This window comes from Eutrigla gurnardus, assembly GCF_963514095.1.
Source record: "Eutrigla gurnardus genome assembly, chromosome: 13".
Lineage (NCBI taxonomy): Eukaryota > Metazoa > Chordata > Actinopteri > Perciformes > Triglidae > Eutrigla > Eutrigla gurnardus.
Window position 1 is genome coordinate 13206184 of NC_139936.1, and position 25099 is coordinate 13231282.

General features: G+C 41.7%; 2 protein-coding genes across 3 annotated transcripts; both read left to right on the forward strand.

Moving 5' to 3' along the window:
* Positions 1-2655: 2655 nt before the first annotated feature.
* LOC311022912 (homeobox protein orthopedia B-like) lies at positions 2656-7560 on the forward strand (the record flags this gene model as incomplete). 2 transcript variants are annotated; one of them, XM_084024522.1, is made up of 3 exons in its annotated part: positions 2656-2767; positions 3131-3525; positions 6155-7560. In XM_084024522.1, 3 exons carry the CDS (start codon positions 2731-2733, stop codon positions 6650-6652), a joined length of 930 nt encoding a protein of 309 aa, XP_083880648.1. In that variant the 3' UTR covers positions 6653-7560. The 2 variants fall into 2 exon arrangements, with proteins under 2 accessions (XP_083880648.1, XP_083880647.1); XM_084024521.1 differs by having other exon boundaries at positions 2731-2806.
* A 10560-nt stretch (positions 7561-18120) lies between these two features.
* On the forward strand, positions 18121-25087 carry LOC311023089 (corticotropin-releasing factor-binding protein-like). Its single transcript, XM_084024756.1, has 7 exons — positions 18121-18229; positions 18327-18414; positions 18985-19142; positions 20019-20229; positions 21401-21555; positions 23989-24109; positions 24633-25087. Exons 1-7 carry the CDS (start codon positions 18149-18151, stop codon positions 24785-24787), a joined length of 969 nt encoding a protein of 322 aa, XP_083880882.1. The 5' UTR covers positions 18121-18148; the 3' UTR covers positions 24788-25087.
* Positions 25088-25099: the final 12 nt, after the last annotated feature.

Genomic DNA, 25099 nt, shown 5'->3' on the forward strand with positions numbered 1-25099 from the left:
CGGCTCGCCTGTTTGGTTGCTGCTGCACTTTGGTTGCGGTGTAAAGGATCTTCTTCCTGCATCACGCCTTCTGCCGCTTGTTTTGGTTTTAACCTGTTCTGCAAAAGGCCCGTGTGAGCAACGGATTTAACGCAGTTTGACTGTTAAAAAAAAAACACACGGTGGAGAGGGTGGACACGGAATTCTTGATCTTTGAAATTGCTCTACAAAATTGCATTTGTTTTTGGTGCGCTTCCATTAAAAGTGTCTCCTCGCGTGTAAACAGCCGTTCCGCACTCAGATGCGCCGCATTAACCCTGGGAGGATTGTATGCGAGTGTGTTTTTACTGGGGGAAGATTGATGCGGTCCAGTTAGGGAGGCTGAGTGAGACATAGACCCATTTCAAGTGGGTTCCTCTTATTACAGCAATAAGTTCCAGTCTGAGGATCGGACAGCTGAGGGGATATCTGCTCTCCGGGTTGTTCTCACTGCAACACACCACAATATCAATATTTATTATCACGTAGGTCTTCGGCCAAGTCGTCAACAATAACTGCAACCGTTTGGCTTTTACGCGTATCTTATGTAAACAGGTCGTCCATAATAATGATCTTGAATTGGGCATTGTCCTTTTAAAGGCGTAAAACGTTAAATATTGTCTAGTAATATTATTGTTGTTAAATTAATTGTTGTATGGTAATTATCTTGTTTTCTATTCTCTGTGTGAATAACAGAAAACAACAAAGAACAATTACTTACGCAACACAATTTGAATAATACTAATAATAGCAATAATATTTTAAATTAGACTCGGATAAATAAATTATAAATTGAATAATTGATCTCAAAATAATCCTGAATTAGAATTTAATGGATGCAGTTATTTTTTTTAACATTCACTTAATTTGTAATCCACATAATGTAACAGTATGCCATTATTTATTATTTTATTGATTACTGCAAGAGCTAGGATTTTAGCAAAATGAAAATTATCTCTGAACATAATGAGTTAATTTCGACAATTGGCATATATATATATATATATATATATATATATATATATATATATATATATATATATATATATATATATATATATATATATATATATATATATATATATACACACACACACACACACACACACACACACACACACACACACACACACACACACACACATTACAGTTGTCTTCTTCATGCTTTACACTAATTGGAAATCAAACGGCTTCCAAAGCATACAGACCGTCTCTCCTGGCTCAAGCCCTTCCCAAACGCAGGGTTGGCCTTACACCTGCCCTCTCTCCTGGTCTACACGTCTGAATCAAACGAATCGAGCCTCTGCTGCTGCTGATTGCTTCTCTTGAACCCTCAGGAGCTGGTCACAGCTTTCCTCGTGTCAGTGGACCATGCACCAGCCCATTTCCTTAAGTTTTCACGCTGTGCCACATCGGCTACTTCCTTGCGTCCTGGCAGATTGCGGTCGAGGAGCATAAAAGATGAGTTGCCTATGTAGTGCAGGAGGAGAGAGGGGAGTACTCGCTCGGACGCCTCTTTTGTGCGGCTGCAAAGAACCCCATTTAGTCCCAGGCGGTGGTCTATTCACAAGGCTCACCCTGACATCTGCCAAAAGCCCTCTCTATACCAGCACTGTCTGGAGAAGTACGAGCCGAGCGCAGATCAATGGCTGTCCTGTTAATTGTATAATAGACCTACTTATGGACCACTGCTAAAGGGGCACAATCGTTTAGGGTCTACCACGTCTGATTTTGTTTGAACCAAACAGGCCTAAATACCTTTAATTGCGCCCGCGTTGATGAAAAGTCGATGCGAGTTAAAGCGGCCGATCACTAACAGAGCTTAAATCCATCTGTACTCGTTTATTTATTTATTTCCTCGATTTGTCTCCACAAATCACCTGCCATGGGGGAATGGGAGCGATATTCGTTTTGTTGTGATCCAAGGACGGGGGGTAGGGGGGGGGGTTAGGGGTCTGAGGTGCTGGAAGGAGGCCTGTTGGCTTTCCATCCCTTACTTCCCCCCTTTTATGAATACACTGATCTGTACAGGAATTGCAATTGTTCCCTGTCAATATAAAACATAATCAGCTTGAAGTTTTTTTTTGTCGGTCCATTTGGGATCTGCCATTCTGGAGTCTGTAAGCAGCTAATTGATACAATCCTGTGATTATTTAATGGCGATACAGTTTCTGGTTCAAATAATCGTAAAATCGCCAAAATAAAACAGGCCCCTGTATGAGCTCCACTCCCGTATTTTAGATGTATAGCCTACACCTCTACAAACAGGAGTCCTGTCATGGCACACACTGTATGAGATTAAACAAACCCATTAAGATGTTTAATGTGGAATAATTTGAGCATGAAAAGATAATAAATCAGACGACGGAATGGCACAGGATTGAATTGAATTGTAGTGTTTCGTGCGCGTCTGGGTCTGTGCGCACGCGCTCTTGCGTGCGTGCGTATGGGTGTTCAAAAAAAGAGGAGGGGGGGGAGTCACGTCGCTGACATTTCCAAGCTCTCGCTCTGATTGGCTCTTATTTGAGGAAGCTCACGGGTTCTTTCAACTAATAAGCGCCTCCCCATCGCTCTAAAGGACATTATAATGCAAGGGACCTCCTTTTTTAAGCACAACCCGAATTTTCGTTCATTTAGACGATATATACTTTTTAAATTGCCCCAAAGTTGTGGGATTTTTTTGGACTGCCTTTCACCCTGGAGCGGTACGCAATGCTCTCTCACGCCGACCTCCTGGATGCTCGGCTCGGTGAGTTATCATCACTAAACTCCGGCCCTAAACTCCAGTGTAAGATTCCAACTTCTTATTTGACCTTATGAAGTGATAGATAGACTGTTTAGTTAATTGTTTTAACAGCTAAGTGGTTTATCGTTGGTTGAAGCAGTTCTTTACTGTAATGTATGGGATGAGGGATGTTCTGACAGCAAAAATTACGGTGCAAAATTACGACCCAAGCTACATTGACTTCATTTTGTTATAGTCTTTGAATGAATAGACATCTGCTGTGTATATTATAGAGAAGCAAAGGTTTTATCATGTTACTCATTTAAAGATTCTGCGCTGCAGATGTGCCATGTTTTACCTAAAAGCCTCTCTCCATCATCCTCTTAGGGATGAAGGATGCTGCGGAGTTACTCGGACACCGAGAGGCTCTCAAGTGTCGGCTGGGTGGTGGGGTGCCCGACCAGGGGCATCCGGGAGACATGGCCCCTGGTTCGGACTCTGTAGAGGGAACCACTCTGCTGCCGGGGGAAGACATCTCCAGCGTGGGATCCAACTCCGCCGGCATGCCTGTGAACGGCAAGGAGCAGGAGAAGCAGCAGCAGCAACCGCAGCAGAGCTCTAGCCAATCCTCCAGCCAGCAGAAACAGAAGCGGCACAGGACGCGCTTCACCCCGGCGCAGCTCAACGAGCTGGAGCGCAGCTTCGCCAAGACCCACTACCCTGACATCTTCATGAGGGAGGAACTGGCGCTGAGGATCGGCCTCACCGAGTCCAGAGTTCAGGTAATGTGGTTCAGCGATGTGGATTTTACAGGATGCAAAACATTGGCGTGATATACAGGGCGCGGCTTTGGTTCGACATTTGATCGTGTAGGGGGGGATTTCCAGCGCGATATTAAAAAAATCGTCCATTTAAATCATGCTGTGAGCAAAATGGGCTAAATTCACGAGAGAGGATTCGGGACCAATGCTCCATCCTTGCGTTTGTAGACGCATAGTTTGGCCACTTCTGGCATTTGTCTTTACCATCATGTATTTTGTTATTTGTCACTGGTTCTAATGTGGCCATTAAGTGGCCATAAAAGCATTACGGGGTGCAAAGGCTTGAAATATCAAAGTGGATTCATGCCAATGGTGTTGACTTAACAGCAACGTCTTCTATTGTCAGAACCACACGTATTTGATTTTCTTATATTAGGTTTATTTCGGCGACAACACCGCGACTACTCACGTGAATAAGCACCGTGTATGTGAAGGGTTCCGATAGTCCAATAACTGTCAAATATATTCTTGTTAGATCATATGATTCCGATATGCTATGTTTTGTTCGGGTTTTAACGTGATGGGAAGCAGTATTTAATTCTAAGAAGTCGCGTCCCATTTAATTTACTCTGTCTGTAATGTGGCTCTGTCCAAGGTGCTGAAACAATACTCACTTGCGGGTAACGAAGAATACGACGATCATAATTTCAAACGTATCCAGGTGGGTTTTAGAAATTGTAGTTCAACGCCACATGTGTTTACTGTCCCCGGAAATGTTTAAACTAGAGGGTGTGTAAAAGTTCTTCATCTTTGCATTTGCTTAATTTTCGTTTCTGTTTCTGTGGACCTGCAAAAGTTGTATAAAATACCATGGTGTTAAAGCTTTGGTAATTGTTTTTCTATCTTTCTATCTTAACATGACAAAATGTTAAGTAAATATTTTAGACATATTGAGTCATTTTTTTCACAAAATATGAAACAAGAATTATTAGGGTGGGGGTGTGTGGCACCTATGTGTTTAATTTGACTGATTTATGATTTATAATTTTAGTCAATACATTTTATTTGGGGGAATTGTACCACGTTTAAAACAATTTAATATGGACATGGCACGCAGTGCTTATTATTTATTTATTTATTTATTTGAACAAGTATGCAGGATCATATCAGGCTCTAATAAACCAAACACATTATCAACCAATTTCAGTCTTATTTATAACAGTCAACGGGTTATTAACCAGCGATGTGAAATTCATGCAAATGATCCCACTGAAAGCAATAAAACCAGTATCATCATTAGTCACCTTAATAATCAATTCCTTATTCTAGGCGGTGCAGCATCCTAACCGCTCGGTGCCGGTCGGCTCCTGCTCGCTGTTGGTAAACATTAGTGCAGGTCTTGCGAGGTGGAGTCTTCGGTGGGCGTGTTGGCCCCGCGTGCCTGCTGCCTCCGCAGCCTCTCCTTTTCTAAAACGCTCTATCAGCGACGTCTTAATAGGACTCAAGAATATATTGTACTTTTTTTTAATGGAATGAGAAATTGCATTTTCTTTCCCCCGAGTGTAATGGGTTTGGGCGACGTTTCACGGATGACTGAGCAGAATGAGAGCGAGATTTCACTTTTAATACGGAGGCATCGACTCACGGCCTCGCGCGCGCATTAATCACAACCCGAAGATGGTGAAATCTTTATAAAGCCCCAACAGGGACGCGCGTGCGTTTTATTTTTTTATTTTTTTATTATTATTTTCCCTTCATACGTGTGTCGGTGTGTTTGTGTTTATTTTCACATGGAATGTGTACATTTATAACGCACATTTGTATTACTCCGTGCCATATTTAGGGTGATTTTCCGTTAATCTGCTTTTAAATAAGATGTTAGAAAGATAAATTGTTCGGCCCACTGCTGCGGAACACCAGTAATAGAAGCCCTTATGACGGCTGCGTTTGTGAGCTATTTCATTTACAATTAAATTCACGACCCTAGCATTTGGAATGTTTAATTTCCGCCAAACGGAGGATATTATGTTGCAGCAGCCGAATTGTTGGTATTTACAATAGCTTAATTTTAAAAAGAATATATAGGCTATACTAGTGCAATTTATCCTACTGAAATTAGACAGATTCCACTGATACTCCTTCAAAGTCCCGTCTATTAGGCATTGGATATTTTTTATTGGAGCTTTAGGCAAATTGCAGAATGTCTCCATGTATGTCTTCATGTTCCCGAGCTCAGTACACGCAGTTAGAGGGTCAGATTCAGACCAGGCCCCACAGATGGTAAAGAATTTGTGTTGTCAAGGATACTAGCAGGGTGGATTTCACCGGGGGATGGAGGACGCTGATCCAACCACATCGGCCGCTCTGTCCCTGCTATGGGATACAATTATATTGGCCTGATCATTTTTGTTGTGTTGATAATATAAATTCCCGCTTGTCCTATTAGAACCCCAAATATAGTCTGTATGTTCGAAAACTACCATTTACACACTGATCTCATGAGATCATCGTGCGTAAATGGTATTTCCTTCCCATGCCTTCACAAACCCGCGGGCTATTGTAAGGGCATGTTTCCAACAGATATAGCTCCAGACATATGCTCCTCACTGTGTCCTTCGGACCACTCACGGTCGTGTCTCTTTGCCCGCAGGTTTGGTTTCAGAATAGACGCGCCAAATGGAAGAAAAGGAAGAAGACCACCAATGTTTTCCGCTCCCCGGGGACGCTGCTCCCAACACCGGGCCTGCCACAGTTCTCTGCCGCGGCCGCCATGGAGAACAGCCTGTGCTCCTTCCACGCCAACGACACTCGCTGGGCTACGGGGATGCCGGGAGTCTCCCAGCTTCAGCTCCCGCCGTCCCTGGGTCGTCAGCCGGGCATGCAGTCCCTGTCACAGTGCAGCCTGGGCCCCGGGCCGCCACAAAACTCCATGGGTCTCTCCAACGGCCTTTCCTCTAACGGCTCCGGTCTGCAGTCCCACCTCTACCAGTCGCACTTCCCGGGAATGTCGGCCTCTCTCTCCGGCCCGAACGTAACGGGCTCCCCGCAGCTGTGTACTTCCCCGGACAGTGACATGTGGAGAGGGACAAGCATCGCATCGCTGCGACGCAAAGCGCTGGAGCACACAGTGTCCATGAGTTTCACTTAGTGACTTTTCAAAAACACCCAACCGCACTCCTCTCCTCTTACCCCCCCTCCCCCTCCCCGCACCCCCTGACCCACCCCTGTGGCTCCTTTTTGTTTGTATTCCCGCTATTAGATCAAAACGAGAGAACGAGCGAGCTAATCAGGCCAGAAATGTGAGAAAATGGAGACTGTATGTGAACTCATCTATAATAGACATAATGTCAAAAAGAGAAGGACAGCACTGATGGACAAATGGAAGGAAAAAAATATCTTGGGTTTGGGTTATTTATCTTAATTCAAAAGGATTTTTATCAACTATCGATGATAAATACTATTGTAATGATCTCTAGACTATAGGCCCTAATTACTGAGAGCCAAACAATCGTCGTATTTGCGTTTTCATTGAGTGTGTCTTTACGCGCACACGTTATTGTGTTCAGGTGAAGTTGTGTTATGTCAAACGGTTATTTATAAGAGTGGGTAAACATTTTGGTAACAGCCTACCACACACGCACCACACTGTAGGTTGGGCCTATTGAACTGGGGGTCTCTGGGCATGCAATGTGCATGTGGATTTAAACGCTTGGATAATTTAAGGAGAAAATGATGCCCACTCAGATTGAAGAGGTTCTTCTTTTAGGCGATCTCGGTCTCGTCTGCATGAGATGAGAGCATACATCTAAAGAGTTTGAAAAAAAAAGAACAATAAAATAAACAAAAAAACGTTGAACTTTCAGTAGGCCTACGCTGTTTTTAGGATGTTTTGTGTAGATAAAACATTCTTGCTATGTACCCGCTGGTCTTTTTTGTGACATGTTTTAACTTATTGTATGTGCTATTACTTGACACATTTCTTAAATGTTTGATCAGATGCACCACATTGACGGGTTTGTACCAATTTAAAATGAACAAACGAATAAAAAATAATTTTCAAGAATGTCAAAACAAGAATGATTCATGTCTCCATTAAGTTTAACCACATATACCGACCACTTTTTACAACTTCCTGTAGGCACTTTATAGCCTATGTGTGATTTCCGTACTGATCTGTCCTTCTGGTAGTTTATTGATGGTTTATTTGGATTATAGCCACAAACAATTGTAGTTTTTACCAAGCTTTTAGTGTATGCTACTGTAAGGACAGCGGGCAAAATATTCCAAGATGTAATTTTGTTGCACAAACTTCTATTGTTCGTGCTCGTTGCTCGGTGACTAGTGTTCGAGGTGACAGGGTTTAAGGCTTTATGAAAGGTGACTGGTCCCAGTGTGGCAGACAGGAGCGGTAAAGATGCTGGGAATGTGACGGTCATTGCTTTTAACCATGACGGTCATCCCCACCGAGCAGCCTGGATGGACTGTAACTAAAGGAACCACAGTCCTGTGTGTGTGTGTGTGTGTGTGTGTGTGTGTGTGTGTGTGTGTGTGTGTGTGTGTGTGTGTGTGTGTGTGTGTGTGTGTGTGTGTGTGTGTCAAGTTTCTATAGCTTTGGAGAAGTTGGCTGCTGTGATCCTCACAAAGTAGATATGACACGATTGATTAGTTGCTGCAAAAACTAAACTTGTTATAATATCCAACTGGAGTTATTATAGAAATGCCAGAAGAGATGAAAATACAAACCTGCACAGTTCTCATGGGAATGTTAGAGAAACATTATGGCGACTGGATTCCACTATATTCCAGCCTATTAATAATCCTATTAATAGGCTACACTTCTCAGGCTGTATGTGGGTCACACTGCAGCCTGATACCTGCAGGTTACTATACATTGCAGTAGGAGCCACAGGGAAGCAACGGTGCCATTTAACATGAAAGACTTTCTAAATCACTACACTTTGGTGTCATTAAAATGGTTTAATAAGGGAACGTTTCACAATTTTATTCCCACGATTTTAAGTGTAGGTAGGCCTATTGACTTCATAGCTATAATAAAAAGGTAGAGCCAGTCCTCCGAATTGTGCAAGACTGTTTGCAGCACAGCTGTTTATAGAGGGAGCCGTCCACCCCTACCAAAGTGATGAGCGCAAATCCAATAAGCAAAATATCAATTACATTCATAACTAATTAAACTTTTTGATCAGAGCCATTTTATAGCAAATAAATTAAATCAAATGCAGAACATATTTTTGCATTTTCACATAACTGGACCTAGCAGCACACTAGGACATAAACATTTACTAAAGTACAAATATCAATTATATGTTCTTAAAGGGATGGGCAAACATAATCCGATACATCCATGAATCTAAAATGACACTGTTATACTGAAGTTTTTAAACTAAGGCGTTTTCCATTCATTCTTAGTAGGCGTAGCTTGTCTAGTCTTTACTATAGATTCATGTCATCACAAAAACACAGATTAAGCAGTTCAGCTTTTACACCTTTTGATCATTTGACATGTATTTAAACTTCGTCATTACTCGCCCATCAGTTGTGTAATAAGAGAAGCTCACCTTGCCGCGTTACTTTGATTTTCAAATCATCCTGATGTGAGACGTAATGTCTACAAACTTAGCTCCGAGAGAAGTAAATAACATTTTTTTCCATTATGAAAGTGAGCAGACCTCACTGTCTGTGTCAAAGATTATAAGTGTCAACTTGAGCCTGAAATCACAGCAGCTCAAATTAATCAGCGTGTTAACCTCATCTCGTTGTCAGCTCTGAGGCCAATTTACGGTCACGGGATGGTAATTGATGAGATATGGCATTACCATAAGCAGTCCCACTGCCTGTAAACTTATAATTGGAGTTTCTGTAACAATGCAGGGGGGGTTAAACAAAGGATTAATCATAATTAACAAAAGTATATTACTTTTCCCATATTAAACAGTTGGTTCCCACCTTTTCTATTAACATAAATTTGTTTGCAGTAATTTACTGAATTATTGAAAATACCAACCCAAGTCAAGACCTTGAGGAAAAGATTTATTCCTTTCTGGGATGCGTTTGTGTGTGTGTGTGTGTGTGTGTGTGTGTGTGTGTGTGTGTGTGTGTGTGTGTTAAATCCTGTTTCAGTTATACGCAACTACCATGAATGAAAGAGACTGACGTTCGCTAACATACAGTAAAAAACAAATTGTACATTATTTCCAAGCTATTTGCGAGTGTATTATGCAGCAGGACCCATGATCACACTGTGATTACATTTACAGACTGATATGATAAACAGGCCACGTGTGTTATTTAAATAGACTGGAAGAAAGACTAATTACTGAAAATGAGGAAGGATCACCTTAATATAGAAATCATATTTTGCTAGGTTTAATTTATAGCAGTGAAAGAGGAAAAAAATGTATACTCCTGGATGTTGAACCCTTTATTTATTTACGGGAAATGATCTTTCAGAAGCATAGAGGAAAAAATATTATTATTATTATTATTATTAATATTATTAAAAATAAAAATATTTTATAAATATAAAATATCTGTATTTTTCCCAGAATTAATGCAGGTGACCAAGCTACCCATATAGGCATGTAATTAAACAACATTGTGTGACAACAGTTGCTCAACCGTTACAACCAAAGCCAACCTCGCTCCAGGCTGGAGCTGCAGCCCGGGTGTGTGTTGTTCTGGTAAATCTAGCTCTATGTGTGGCTCAGCCCACCAGATCCAGCCCTGTGCTGACTACTGTGTCCTGGGCTGCAGTAACAGATGTGAAATCACATTACCCAAACGCTGCAATTAGTCTCACTCGCTCGCGGGTTAATGAGTTTGTGGAAATGTGCGACCCATTCCTCATTAGGTAATTTCTCATGCACTGATGAGAGAGGGAGAGAGATGTGAGTATAGTATAGCGGGTATATGTAAATGGCTCATAGTGTGCTACACCACATAGGCCTACTGTAAAGGAGACTGCAGCCGAGGTGGGTGGGTGGGGGGTGGATGGGGGGGGGACACTGCTTACAAAAAAAATCCACCGTTTACATTGTCGTGTCTTCTGCATTTGCATCCAGCAGTTCAATAACAGGTGCTTTGTTAAGCGGCTTCCTTCGCCTGCTGGGGTTACATGAGTCTGTCTCATTATGGACTGGCTACACTTATTTCCTCGCTGCGAGGCCACAGACTCTGCTGGTGAATAGACAGCCCAGGGCAAAGCTCTGTCAGGACACAATGGATGACAACAAAAGAACTAATTAGCAATCAATTACCGACGTGTTTCTGTCCTGCACCTTTTATCTGGTTAGAGTGTAGAGGAGGTAACCACTCAACATGTCCCGTTCATACACACATCCACCACCTGCTGCCTGCGTGTGTGTGTGTGTGTGTGTGTGTGTGTGTGTGTGTGGTAGCCCAGTGATATGTGGTTGAAGGCAAGAAAATGTCCCTCCTTGTGTGAGATGAAGGGGGAAAAATCTTCAAATTTATCCAATTTCGACCTTTAGAGGAGGTTGCTTTTCACTACATCTGCGTCGAAGAGTGTAGAAGATAGTTGTTCATTAGCCTCATCTGTGACAAATCAGTCTTTTGCAGTTTCTCGCTGCTTCTGCTCTTTGTTGCGATTACTTGTAGCTGATCCGAGTTGAGACACCAGAGGACATTTCTTGCATTAAAATAATTTTCAATCTTTAGCTCTTCATGGAAAATACCAAGATGGATAAAGTAGTTTTAGTGTTAGCGCCTAATTTGGGCATGTGGCCTGATCATTTCAGCTTCTCCCTCTCCGCCGCTGCGTATCACACATACACACACGTGCACGTGCGCGCACGCAGAGTGACATCTGGGGGGAAAGTGTGCTGCGAGGAGGCTGCGAGTGCCTCTCATGATAACAACTCTGCATCTCAACAACCCGCATCCATCATCATCAACACTAACATCTGCTCTGAGCCTCAGCCTTAAATCTCTTTCTACCCCTCCCAAGCCCTTACCTCCCTCTCCTCTTCACCCCCTACTCCCTGCTTTTTCTTCTTCCGCTTCTCTTCTATCCATATTTTTACCCACAGGAAGCCACCGTGGCTGCCTTTTTTTTTTTAACCACTCTGCTCAAATCTGCTCTGACGCTACACATTATATCTGCAATATAATGTGTAGATGTGTTTTTTTTTTTCGTATTTCAAGCACCCTTAAAATCAATATTTAATGATGATGTTATCAGTGCTTTTACGTGTAATTTAGCCAGAGTGTCAGTATGAATGAGACACTGTCAGCTTTATGGCGTCAGGCATTTATTTTCTGTTAATGGGTGCTCCTGGTGGTATACAAACCAAAACCCAGTGGACATCTGATGGATTTGTCTGTTACATTCCTGTTCACGCATGCATTCACAGCCATGCATGCATGTGTGCAATACACACACACACACTCACACAAGGCATAGGAGTTGATCCTCTAAACATTTTTGAAAAGTATAAAATGTTGCAAATGAATGCTACACTTTGAGGTGACATTTCTTCCTTCATTGTACCAGGATAAGACAACCAATGAGCCGCTGAATGTGACTGCGTTGTCTCCCCTTGGTTTGTTCTCATAATGCAATCAATCAAAGCAACTGTTTGTTTTCAAACAGACTGCGGCGCCACAAATTTTTTTTTTGACATTTTCCGAAGCCACGACAATTACTTCACCTCTCCAGCTCTGGGAGCCAACATTGTTGAGAGGCAATAATCATGATAGTTTTCTCAGTCATTTTTCTCCCAATAACAAGCCATTTTTAATCCAATTAGGAGTGCTAACGTGAGAGGCATAATACCACGGCCCCTGGGACAGATGAGAGAATATGCAGGACATTTATCCCGACAGTCAATATTGGATTTCTCACTAAGCAGCTGTGCCTGCTCTCTCTGACATTCTCCACCTCTGCACAGTGATCCGTCCTGATTAAACAGGCTTTTCTACTTTATCAACATTCATTACATGACCTGGTCATGCATGGCCACGGAAACCAGGAGTATAGCGAAGTTAGATGCTTCACGTTGGGGTTTTCCAATTGCACTTCTTCCTTGAATTCAAACTGTTGGGTAAGGCGATACATGACATGGCTCTTTTTTGGACCTTTATATGTTTTTTTTATATCAGCAGATGTGTGGTGGTATTCCCCAAAAAGTTTCCTCACCTAGACTGACAGGCCAGATGTCTTTTTACATGTCGAACCTGAATCTAAAGTTCTGTAACACAAAACCGCTTGGCTACAATATCCAACAGTTGTTTCCTGATTTGAACCCCTTCATTATAACTGAAATTTCTTTTCAAATGTCTTGTTTTATTCAGTTGAATCACCTCTGCTGAGATACAGAAAACCTGATTTAGTGTGCAACAAGACAAGAAACCAACAAAGAGCTGTCAATACATTCGATGCCAGCAGCAGCTAAACACTGCCACCTTGTGGTGGCTGTTGAGACGATCACAATGCTGCTTTTCATTCATTCATACATTTATTTATTTATTTTTTAAAAGACAAGACAGATGGTCAATAGATTTTTATATCGTCTCGGTATCATTTAATGAAAAATGTCTGTTAACTCTACGGAGAATTGTGCAATTATTGCTCCATTAAAACAAAGCTAATAAAATGCAGAAAAATGCATGAAAAAGAAGGTTGCTGTTCATAGCTGATTGCAGTCGATCCATTTATACAGTGCACTGAATCATTGTCATTGAGTGCATTGATTATGTGAACTAATCAATGTGTATTAGGCTGGATAAAACTGGCCAGACCACAGTGGAGGCGGGATGATGAAGGAACACATTTACTGAGTGTCAAAGGCCCACCCACCTGCCCTGAGCAGACATGTTTCAAAGTTTGAATGAACTTCAACCAGGGAACTTCAAACCGCATGTTTATATATCCTAATCGCATGTATAAGATCAATCAGAAACAGATTTGGCTGGCAATCTAGGACGTTTGACCAACCAATCCACTAGGAGAGTACTAACTCATCCACAAGGATGTAGGAGTCAGGGAGCAAAATGCTCAAGGGCTCAGTCAAACTGAGAATTAGCAATTGACTCTTTTTGCAAAAACAAGAAGAGTTTTGTCTAAAAAGTCAACCGTGAATATGTCTCCTACAGTGATTCTCTTTCTTTTGGCACAGGTGCAGCCGTCCTAGCCAGCACATGCTACAGGAAGCTACTGGCATGGATAAAAGCATCAGACAGGAGCCTCCAAATGCAAAGAGGCAATTGATGCTCTGCTGTTTTTGTACCGGTAATTGGAAATGGTCACCGCCTGCAGCTGGAAGAATAATTTCCAAGACATAAGCTGAAAGGCCACTGTCTGACATATAAGGAGCCTCCTGAGACGTTGTACAAGGAAGTGGAAGTGGGCCTAACTCATTAACCCAGCAGGTACCCTATTATACATTTTACCGATGCAGGTTTGTTCTCACTGAAATAATCTCTCTTGTTTTCTCCTGACCCCAGTGCAAAAAAAAAACAACCACAACAACAACAAAACTGTGCCAGTCTGATATGAATTGTTTGCTTGATAGAACAAGTCATCTTACAAGAGAGGATGTTCAATAGCATCGCTTCATAGTTTCAATTAATTTCAACTTTGTCTTGATCAGGCTTGAGTGACTTAGTAATGAGTGAGTTATGAGGACAAAACACATAATGATACATTCTAGTTGGATATACACATATATATGCAATGTGGTGATTTTTTTTTTATTTTTTTTTGTTGGCCAACCAACCGAACAAGATTGGTGTTTGTTTTTCAAAGCAATGATTTTACTCCCTCGGCCCTTTAGTTAAATTAGGGGCCACTACACTCTGATTGTGTCTGATTGTTTTTCCTTGAGTTAAGAGGTCCCTCGCTGCTTCAGAACAAATATCCCACAGTGCAGTGTGTAATTATACCATTATGCAGAATTATTCTCATCGTCTACCTGCACCACCAATCATCACGGTACAATATGTAAGTGTATTTGTTGCGTTAACTTTCCAAAGAGAACAAACAGATGATCCAGTGGCTCTTTTTAGTACGTACTTTACCTATAATCACTATACACTAAGATTATCGATGCATTGTTTTTTATGGTATCATTGTTTGTCCAATGACCTTGCCAATAATTACCTGATGTTGAAAAGTGTTACCAATATAATTTAAATATATGAATAAGTGAATAACCAAGATTATTTTTTACGGAGTTTTATTTTTTTAGATCACTATTAGGTCACCTTGATTTACAGTATCTTAATGACTGACCTGTAAATGCTTCGTTATGATTCATCCAGACTACAACATTCATTCGATAGAAGACTTAGATAGAAGGTTTTAAAGCAAACCAAACAAACAGGCCAGCATCAAGATGGGAGTCGCCAGGCCTCCCCCGAAGAACTCCGTTGGAAGGTAATTAAAAGAAGAGTGTGTTATCCATCGCTCCTCATTAATGCACTCTGAATTAACCACTTTCAGGGGAGAGGAATGGGGAGGAGGAGACAAGGGAGAAAATCCATGCAGGCTTTAAAGTAATCTCTCTCTGTCAGGTCGGTTTAGATGGGGAGGGTCGGCTCATTATGGCCTCCGCAGGAGATGAATGGGTCAGTCAGGCACTAGAGCCGAGCAGGGCCGCTGTGTTGACAGACAGATCCCCCAAGAAGTGTGTGCGTGTGCATGTGTGAGTGTGTAAGGCAGGCAACACACAATGAACAACTAGGCAAAAACACTTAGCCGTATGTGTTATCTTTGCCAGGGAGCAGGTGTGCAGAAGGAGGTGGCATGCTGGGATACGGGGAAGGGGTAAGATGCTAATGTCTGGAGTCAGCGATCATTGTGATTTAACTTTGACCACATGGAGGGTCAACTGTCACATCTGGCCAGACGAGGCAGCCATCACAGACACTCCAAAGGGCGCTCCAAAATCACTTCACTTAAAATGTCACGAGCTGCTTCTGTCCGTCTCAGATGAAGCGAATTAGCTGCATTTTACGGAAATGTGTAGTTTCTTGATCCTCACTTGCAGGTGCAATGAAAGATGTAAACCTTTCCCAACATTTTCCAGCAGATGGTGTTGCAGTCTTTTGTGCCGATGAGCTAGAGGCAGCTGTCACATGAATTTATTTTTATGTTGTGGTCGTGGAGCTTTTTTTTTTAATTAACTATGGTATTATAATAAATCATGTCTGAATTTCATGTTCCATTTTTTAGCAGAATCAGAGCAGGAACTTTGGCCAGCTTTGCTCAAACTAAACGCTGGTTCTAGAAGCTGATTTCATATTGTATGTGTTATTTTGTTGATGATTAAATCTGCCTCTCTTACTTTGTTTAAATCCTGATTTCTGCAATGTGGACATAAATGAGAAAAGTGCTCGGAGAGTTCCTCTCTTGGTAACGCAGCATGATAAAGGGGTTGATTATATTATATTAGATTAGATGATCAACTCTGTGAACAGACTAGCATAATGCGAATTGACATATCTGTTCATCATTCAGAACACTATATAATGGTATAATGAGACTGTGGGGTAACTTGTTCATTAAAATCCATTGATTCATTTAGTAAATTGGATTTAAACAATTGCAGTATGTTTCACAGCACCGCATCACACACATCGCAGCGTTTGTGTGAAATTGCCAAGGGACATGCAACACACACACACACAGATACACACACCGGCTAGCATTTTGCTAACATTTTCCCTTTCCTCTGCTGTCATTCACATTAGCAAAGCACACTTTAGCAGCGAGTCCCTGGCTAATAGGTCTAGACATCTTCTCAACACAAGGACTTTGTCAGACAACTAATTATCATCACTGACCCCTGGCTTTTAAATGAGAGTAATACACCTTGAATAGGTCATCAGCATTGGAAGACAACAGGCGAGGGGACTGTTAGACCAAATGTTATTCATTATCTTCATTATTGTTTGGGGGGGGGTTTTTTCCTGGCATCACAGACCTTCATCATGTCGAGAAAATGTCAGCTATCGTCAGCTTAAGAGTTTCACACAGAGTCTCTCTTTATGTCAGACGCACGAGAGAAAGTGCAGGCTGAAGTAGGAGTGCTGGCGGGGTGATCGTCTTCTCTTACACTGGGCTGCATCCGAGTGTGACCTTTCACAGAAGCAGCGTGGACGCAAAGGATTAGTCTCATCTAAATGAATTTGCTATGTCACCGCAGAAATACATTACATCGCAGCTTCTCTCTCTCCGACTCTGTATGCTCTTGTTGTGTGAGCAGATGTAATTAATGCTGTCCTTTTGAATACAGCTGTTTGTTTGGTTCATTGGGGGGATCTTTTAGCAGTTATGGAATATAATGTCAGTAAGTATGTTTTATCTAGTTTATTGTCAACTGAATATAAGATTTGTGAGCCGTTTATATATTAGAGTGAGTCCTTTTCTCATGGACCGTAGTTTCCGACGCTCTTGGGAGAAGTTTCAGTTGGTTGCAAACTCCAACTTCACAGCTAGATGCCACGACACACTACACCTTTAATGCTTTGGCTGTCTGTTTGGGTCTCACATACAGAAAAGTGGAGCATCACTGGTATTAACTCAATAAGTGGCCATATTGTGACTATCTCTCCATGTGGACATGTATGGCGAGTCTATGGGAGTCTATGGTGGGAAAGAAACACGTGCCTGCCAAAATAATGCATGCCAGAAGTATATCATCAAATGTAAAAGGACTGTCATGGCATTAAGCAAAACTATGATCTAGTCTGATTATATGATTGTTTTCGTTAGTACCCTTATTGAATATAAAGAAAGAAATACTCTCCGAAGTCACTCAAACTAGCCGCTCTCAACTCTTGGTTTCGAAAGAGATCAGAAAAACGTTTCCATGATTCCCCTGTTATAATGATGGAGAGACGAAGAAGGCCACAAGTCATTGATGTTGGAACAGGAAGAGAGATAACAGGCAAAATGAGGAACAGCTCCAGTTGTTTCAATGGAGACAGATTGAGTGGAGTTGAGCAAAACTACACTATGATACATATTGGATATTAATATTGACTGAGGCGATTCAGTCCAGCATCAGTGCTATTAGAGAAGTGTTTCCTCCCAAAGCCCCAACTTCTCTGACCTTTAAAACCACCACTGCACTATGATCCCTCACTGGCTTCCCACTCGCAAAAACACTACGATGTGTCGCAAACATCCATCCCTTACATGATAAGAACAGGGGAAATTCATGTTTTAACAATATTAACATGCGTATGCAAATTAATCATTTAATTACATTGTGTTTTTTTATATCCATTCTTCCACAGAGCTCGTGTAAATGAGCCAATTAGGTTCAAATGTTTAAAATACTTAGCCTAAAAACATATTTATAAGATGTGAAGTATTTTACACTGTATGTTTTAAACTTCATTATTGTGTCGTGTTCGTTTAAAGTGCAATTAAACAGCCATACTAAGCACTCATGCAATTTGACAGGTTTGCATTCTGTCTTTTGATGGATTTCACACATGATTAAAAGGACTCTAAAAGTCCTCCCGACTCAGTGTTTCCCGGTGACCCAGCGGTGTAGGCCTGCCTGTCTGCGCCTGTGCTGCTATAAAAGCCGCCAGCTCTCACACAGCGCCATTATTTCCCCCCCGCGCTTCACTTTACCAACAGACGCACTTCAGCATGTCGGTGGCTCTGCGCGCACAGCTCTTCCTCTTCCTCATCTCCCTCTCAACGAGGACGGGGCTCAGTCGCTACATTGAGGTAATGCTTTTGGTTGTTAATCAATCATTCTTGAAAGTTTCTGCGACAACCTAATCTTTTATATTTCTGTTATGTTTTCCCTTTTTTTTCCATTCAGGACAACGAACCAGCAAATGGATTATATTCTCTGCTCAGTTTGGACCAGAAAAGAGAATCCGAGGATTTTATTTTCCGCCGACCTCTCAGTAAGTGCTGCAATCAACAATGGCTTTATTCAGTAGCTGCTTATGCTTAGCGACTTGGCGAACAACAAGTGAACCCTTTACATAATTAAAAGTATTTTAAGTGACGAATTTAAACGATTTGGAGCAGGTATGCGCAGTTCTGATGTCCAGACAGGGAGACATTTTAATACTCCATCCATCAATCAGTCAATTAATCACTTAATCAATCAACCCCTACATCTGTATTGTACATAATAATACACCTGCTGTAATATAGGGCATCCATTGATGCATATAGCAAAATGTCAGGAATGAACAGAGTGCCAATATTTTATGAAAGTCCAATTATAATTTTGGCACAAACTCCCCAGAGCCACATGAGCTCTGTTTGAGCAGTAAAGGCAACTCCGATAAACATGGGCAAACACTTGGAGACTTGTTGTGTTTGAGCATAGAGCAGATTACCCAATCAAACTGTGAGGTCATGACCCTTTTTGGAAGATCACACTAAATCCTTGATGTTTATGGTGGTCAACAGCCCAGTGAAAGTGTGTGAATCCCCTCTTAGTAATGTGTGTGTGTGGTTTGTAGGATGTTTGGACATGCTGGCCACTGATGGCTATTTCACCTTCGTGGCGTCTCAACCACAGCTGGCCTGTGCCGCTTTCATCATCGCTGAGCCCAGTGAGGTCATCAGCCTGGAGCTGTCTGACGTCAAAATTGACTGCAGCGCCGGGGACTTCATCAAGGTTGGCTCCACCCACCCGAAAAACAACACCCACACATGCCCCGACCCCTTCGTAGGTGGAAGACAGGAAGTTCGGGGCTTTTCAACTCTGAATCCCATTTCATCTTCTCCCGTGTGATTAAGATGGTGGCAAACAGGGTTAAGGCGGCGTTTAAGGGCCAAACACCCCACTGGATCCTCTATGCATTGGTCACATTACTCAGAGCGAAGTGTGGGAAGGCTTTAGTTGTGCAGCCAAGCCTGCCAGTTACATTGCGGTTTCATTTCATGGGCCAAAGTGGTAAAATGCATGACAGGGATACATTTGATCTCACCGACTGGGGTGACAGGCTGGGTGGACACGCACGGATCAGAACTTTTTAGCAGGAGAACGATGCTCAACAACCAAATGGCACACATCTCATCTCACACCGATGGCACAGCTTTCAGGAGCGATCTGGGTTCAGTATTTTGTCCGAGGACTGGAGGAACCGGGTTCAAACTCCCGATCTTCCAATTAGTGGATGACCCGCTCCTTCCTCTGAGCCAGAGTAAAACTGATGTACTCAATTCTCATATTTCAAGCCAACAGCAAAATGTTCAAACTTGAGCTGCACTTTTGCATCTACTTCCCTTATGTCATTCCATTTAGCTTCACACCCGCTACAAATTCCTATTCTAGCTTTTAAGATAATGATTATTCTCAATTATTACTCCCTGCTGTATGCAAAGGGCTAGTGGAGTGGTACTGGAAGAAGTAATCTACATGGATACATCTTTGGCTCCCAAAACATTACTAATGCTTTCCCCTCAAGTAATTTAAAGAATATGTTGCCAAGTGAATACATGGTGAGGGAAATCATGAATTAATAAAGGGAAGAACCTTTTTCCTTCGCAGATGTTTGACGGCTGGGTCCTGAAGGGAGAGAAGTTCCCCAGCAGGCAGGACCACCAACTCCCTCTACACCAGCGATACACCGACTACTGCTCCTCCACAGCACCAGCAGCCACCAGCCGCTCCTCTCAGAACGTCGCCATGATCTTCTTTCGCATTCACAGCCCCGATAGTGGCTTCACCCTCGCTGTCAGAAAGCTACACAACCCCTTCCGTGAGTCCCGCTGCAACATCACTTGAGTGCAAAGAAATTGTCTAAAAGCAAAATAAACAGAAACAACATCCACAAAAGCTAAATTGTAAGAAAATAATAATAAGAAATGTAATAAGCTTCAAGGCTAATCTAAATCAGATTTGCATTGTTTATTTTGTATATGTGTGTGTGTTAAATGGAGGGCTAGACAGGTGACTTGTGTGCATTCATGTGTGCTCTACCTGGACATTTGCGCCTGGTCGAACATTAATCAAGGCCCAGAGCGACAGGAAGAGATTGAATGAGACGCATGCACCTGTTTTCCAGCTGCTTGACAAACACGGTGTTAGCACTGTGTCAAGCAACATAACAATCACACTGTGGCTGTAAGACAAAGGCAGACAACGGGAGAGCACCGACACACGAAAAAAGGACGTTTGAATGAATTATCGGCAGGGAAACAGAAATCTTGTTTTCATATATTGGCCATCAACTGCAGCTGTCCAGAATCCTGGTCCTTAATTGAATCGGATCCCAAGTCTCTGCTGTGTCACAAGCTGTACAGCAAACAATGAGATATTATACATATAATATATAGATTAACCAACAAGTAATCTCCCTTGACACATGTCGAGTAAATAACAAATATTTCACAAAAGCAGATTTTATTTATATTCACTCTGCTCCTTTATGTGTGAGAGACAGTTACAAACCTTAAAATGTAAAAAAAGAAAAGAAAAAAAAAACTCACATACATAACAACTAAGAGAACCACAAATCTCCTCTTCAAATCTTGCAGAACAAATATCACTCAATAATATCCATGTGAACATTCTCCCCTCAGTTTTGATTGGCACGGCTCCTTCACCACAAAAATGTTTCTAAATGAGCAACACCCCTGCAGGAGTAAACTATTCCGACTCCTGCTGGTGTCTGTCTAGTCTACCATACTGCTATCAATTCAAATTTCATTATTTTCTTATCTTTGTCATCAGAACTGTAATTAGATTTCTATGCTCAGCCCTAATTGTGTCCCCTCCCCGCAGTCAGCCTCGATCATGTCCAATTTGTGACATGAGGTGTCAGTAATGAGTTTCTCTCTTTGTGTGTGTGTGTGTGTGTGTGTGTGTGTGTGTGTGTGTGTGTGTGTGTGTGTGTGTGTGTGTGTGTGTGTGTGTGTGTGTGTATAAAGCCTGTAACATCATGTCTCAGAGTCCAGAGGGCAGCTTCACCATGGTGATGCCGCACCAGCGCCGAAACTGCAGCTTCTCCATCATCTACCCTGTGGAGATCCGACTGACAGATCTGAGCCTGGGGCAGGCCAAGAGCAATGAGCTCAGCCCAAAGGTAAGATACACAAGAATGAACACGAACAACACCCCCTCCCCCCCTTTCTATTAAAGAAACCTCTCATTGAAGAAGTACTCTCAATTTATGAAATATATGTTTAATCTGTATACTGGCCACACTAATCATGTGAACTGACATAATCTTCTTTCCATTTAGCAAACTTCACCAACAAAGTAAATCAGGCTCCAGTCAAATTGAATTCCATTTACGAAAAGCTTTGGACACATTACATTTAGCTCCCCGACAAAAGCCCCAGATCAGAGGCAACTCTGCGTTGGCTTGAGACTCGCAAATTGGTGCCAGAGCGATGTGTGAACAATACATCGCAGATGCTTTCCAGATATTTGGCACGCTAAATATCTGGACCTGCTGAGATATGAGATGAGAGCACGAGGGTTGAGGGGAAACCTGGAGGAATGGCCACCTGTAACAATAGGAACTTTACTGTATGTGTTGCCTGTGTAACGCAGACCAAAGCTGACTGATTTCCACATGGGAAATAATAAGTCACTTGTTGCTTTGGTGAACGCAACGACTTACAGACTCCCAATCACTAGATAGCAAGTTGTGTGGTGTGAACAGTAAAGCGATCAGAGGGGAAACACCTGCTCCAGAAGCCTGATTCCAGACCTGCGAATGGCTGCACACATCTCATCTTAGCAGAAATGATTAGAAGTTGGATGTCATCTTCCAATAAATCTGCCTTCCTAATATAATCATGGAAATTGCAATGGAAAAGCAAGCATGTACGACATCAATGAGTTGGTTGCAGGTTTTTGTCAACTGAAATTATACAAAATGGCAGTCTGATTGTTGGGCTCAAGATCCAGGAATATCTGGATCATCACATTATTATCACATTTGTGGAATACTATATTTACTTAATTTATCATTTTAAATACTTTCATGAAAAACCAAAGTAGGGTTAAGTGATGTTAATACATTTTAAATACTGTATTTTTTCTCAAAAGGTTTTGGAATGAATCTCATTTGCTTTTTTGCTGTTTAGTTTAGCCAAAAGACTGGAAAGAGAGGAAAAACAGCGAGCCTGGATCTGTCCAAATGAAACAAAACCTGTCTTCTGGCTCCAGCTATATATTAATACAACCGTACAGACATGAGAGCATGGGTATCATAACTGAAATATTGGCAGAGAACTTCTAAAGTAGACTTCTAAAGGCCAAGTTTCTGGATAGTTTTGATTAAAAATAACCCATATGTTCATTTTGGCAAATAGTGTTTGGCAGTTGTGCTATAACAGGTGAAACAAAGTTTAATTAGACTTACGTGGCAAAAGTTCTAATTCGGCAAAGTGAAAACACCTGTGTGAGTGCACAGTGGCTGATGTAGGAGCTTCAATCAGCTGCTCTCTCGGGCAAAACCGAGGACAGTCTGTAACTGAATGTTCGATAGAGATGTTGGACAGCTACCGTTTATATAATGTAATTTATTTAAATTGCAGAAAAGAAAAATGCTTGAGTCAAACGTTAACGGGGTCACTCGTGCCATGTCTGTAGCTCCCCCCTGCTTTACGCAACTTTATTGTAGCTCTTTTATAAGCTAGAAATATTCACTTCATGGTTCAAATCCGGTTACAGGAACTTTCAATAATAAACACCAAGATGTTACAGCAGGACTGAAACGGTGGAAACCATGTTGATATAAGACTAAACAAAAGGAAGCCTGAAGATGTTGGCAGTTGATCTGACACTGGCTGCCAGACTTTTGACATTAAACTGCAAGTTCTGCATTTTGCTGGGCCAAATACAATAGCCTGACATTTCCATTCCGATGTTGAGGAACATTGTGAGCATCACAATTTCTAAGGTGATTTGTAATAACAGTTTTAAATGCAAACCACATGTATTTTATGTGAAAAAGTTTGTGCTGAATGAGGAGCGGGGATAGAAAGAATGATGGGCCTAGGATAGAAACTTGAGGTACCCCTTTATTGCCTTACAACTGTCCCATGCCATGCTTCAGAAACACCTTGAGGAATTTCTTCAAATTTGGCTCAAATTTCCAGCTGGAATCAAGGATGAACTGATCAGAATTTGGTGGTCAAAGGTCTCTGTGACCTCACAAAACACGTTTTTTGGCCGTAGCTCAAGAATTACTATGCTAATTATGACAATTTCATACAAATGTCAAATAGGATAAAATGATGACATTTTTGGAAAGGCATGTATGTAAACTGCACCTTGATTGGCTGGCCGGTGTACATAAACTACTTTAACTACTAGGATGTGCTCGTAGGCACAAGATACAACCAAAACTGGAATCTGCTCATCACGGCATTGCTCCCTGGCACCACAAGTGGTCAAAACTCCACAGTGTACCTTTAATAAGGCACTTTGATTTGATAAGTGAAAGGCTTGCTTTAGCTGCACCTCAACACTACAACATTTTGTGGTTTATTTCTTTTTACAGAGGCAGATGTGGGCAGGCTGTTCGGGGTCAGGTGACTATGTGGAGCTGCTCGGGGGAAATGGAGTGGACACCTCTATGATGTTCCCCATAGCTGACCTCTGTTTCTCCCTTACTGGGCTCGGTGAGTCCAAGCCCCTTCTGTTTCCCTCCAGTGTGAAGAAATAATACACTGTGCTAAGCTATGCTATGCTATGCTATGCTATGCTATGCTAGGCCTGAACTCACACATTTTTTTAATTTTAAACTAATATCGTTTCTCTGAAAATTACCCCATTTTTTATAAAACACAGTTAGACACATTTTCCATGTGGTTGTACAAAAATATTAAAACTAAATTCCAGCTGCACATTATGATCATTGTAACAGAAGCAGGTTACTCTCATGGTGAGGTCAGTTCATAATGTGCTTCCATTATGGTGAAATATTTGCAGTGCAAATTGTATTTTTATTTTTTCAGAGAAATATACACCAATACTATATTATAATATATTTTTTATTTACTATGATCTGGGTTGAGGTGCACCTCACCCGCCGAACAAAGACACATACTTGTCATAACCAGGCTAAGAAAGGCTGACTAGAGAACAAGAATGATCTGCATGTGGTCCAGTGTCAAGTATCTGTTCTTCTCTCTGGATTTTCAGCCCAGATGAAGATCGGTTGTGATAACTCGGTGGTGAGGCTGGTGTCCAGTGGCAACTATATCAACCGCGTTTCTTTCCAGTACCGACTACTGGAACAACGTGAGCTGCCCAAGACCCGAGAGAATGCTCTGGATAACTTCTGCTCAGTGGAATGAAATCACACTCATACTGTACGCACACACACACACACACACACACACACATAGTTATCCATCTCTCTGTAAATACAACAGCTTGACTAATGCCGTCAATGCATTTTTTTGTATTGTTTTTTGCCAAATATTTTAGTTTGTGTCCTAATTATTTTCGCTTTGATCATAAGAATTGAATCGAATTTATGGAGGATGGTGGATGTCATTGTTTTCTTTCTTGCCGTTTGACATATCAGTTTCTGTATTCTTTGCAAGGTTTTACATCCCACTGTCTCTTATATTTATAATGCCTTGACAATTAAAAAAATAAATATC

Bases quoted from the DNA above. Each gene is read 5' to 3' on its own strand.
- LOC311023089 (XM_084024756.1), top strand. From the start codon at position 18,149: ATGTCGGTGGCTCTGCGCGCACAGCTCTTCCTCTTCCTCATCTCCCTC. The intron at 18,230-18,326 runs GTAATGCTTTTG...TTTTCCATTCAG, and splicing joins GGCTCAGTCGCTACATTGAG to GACAACGAACCAGCAAATGG. The intron at 21,556-23,988 runs GTAAGATACACA...TTCTTTTTACAG, and splicing joins GCAATGAGCTCAGCCCAAAG to AGGCAGATGTGGGCAGGCTG.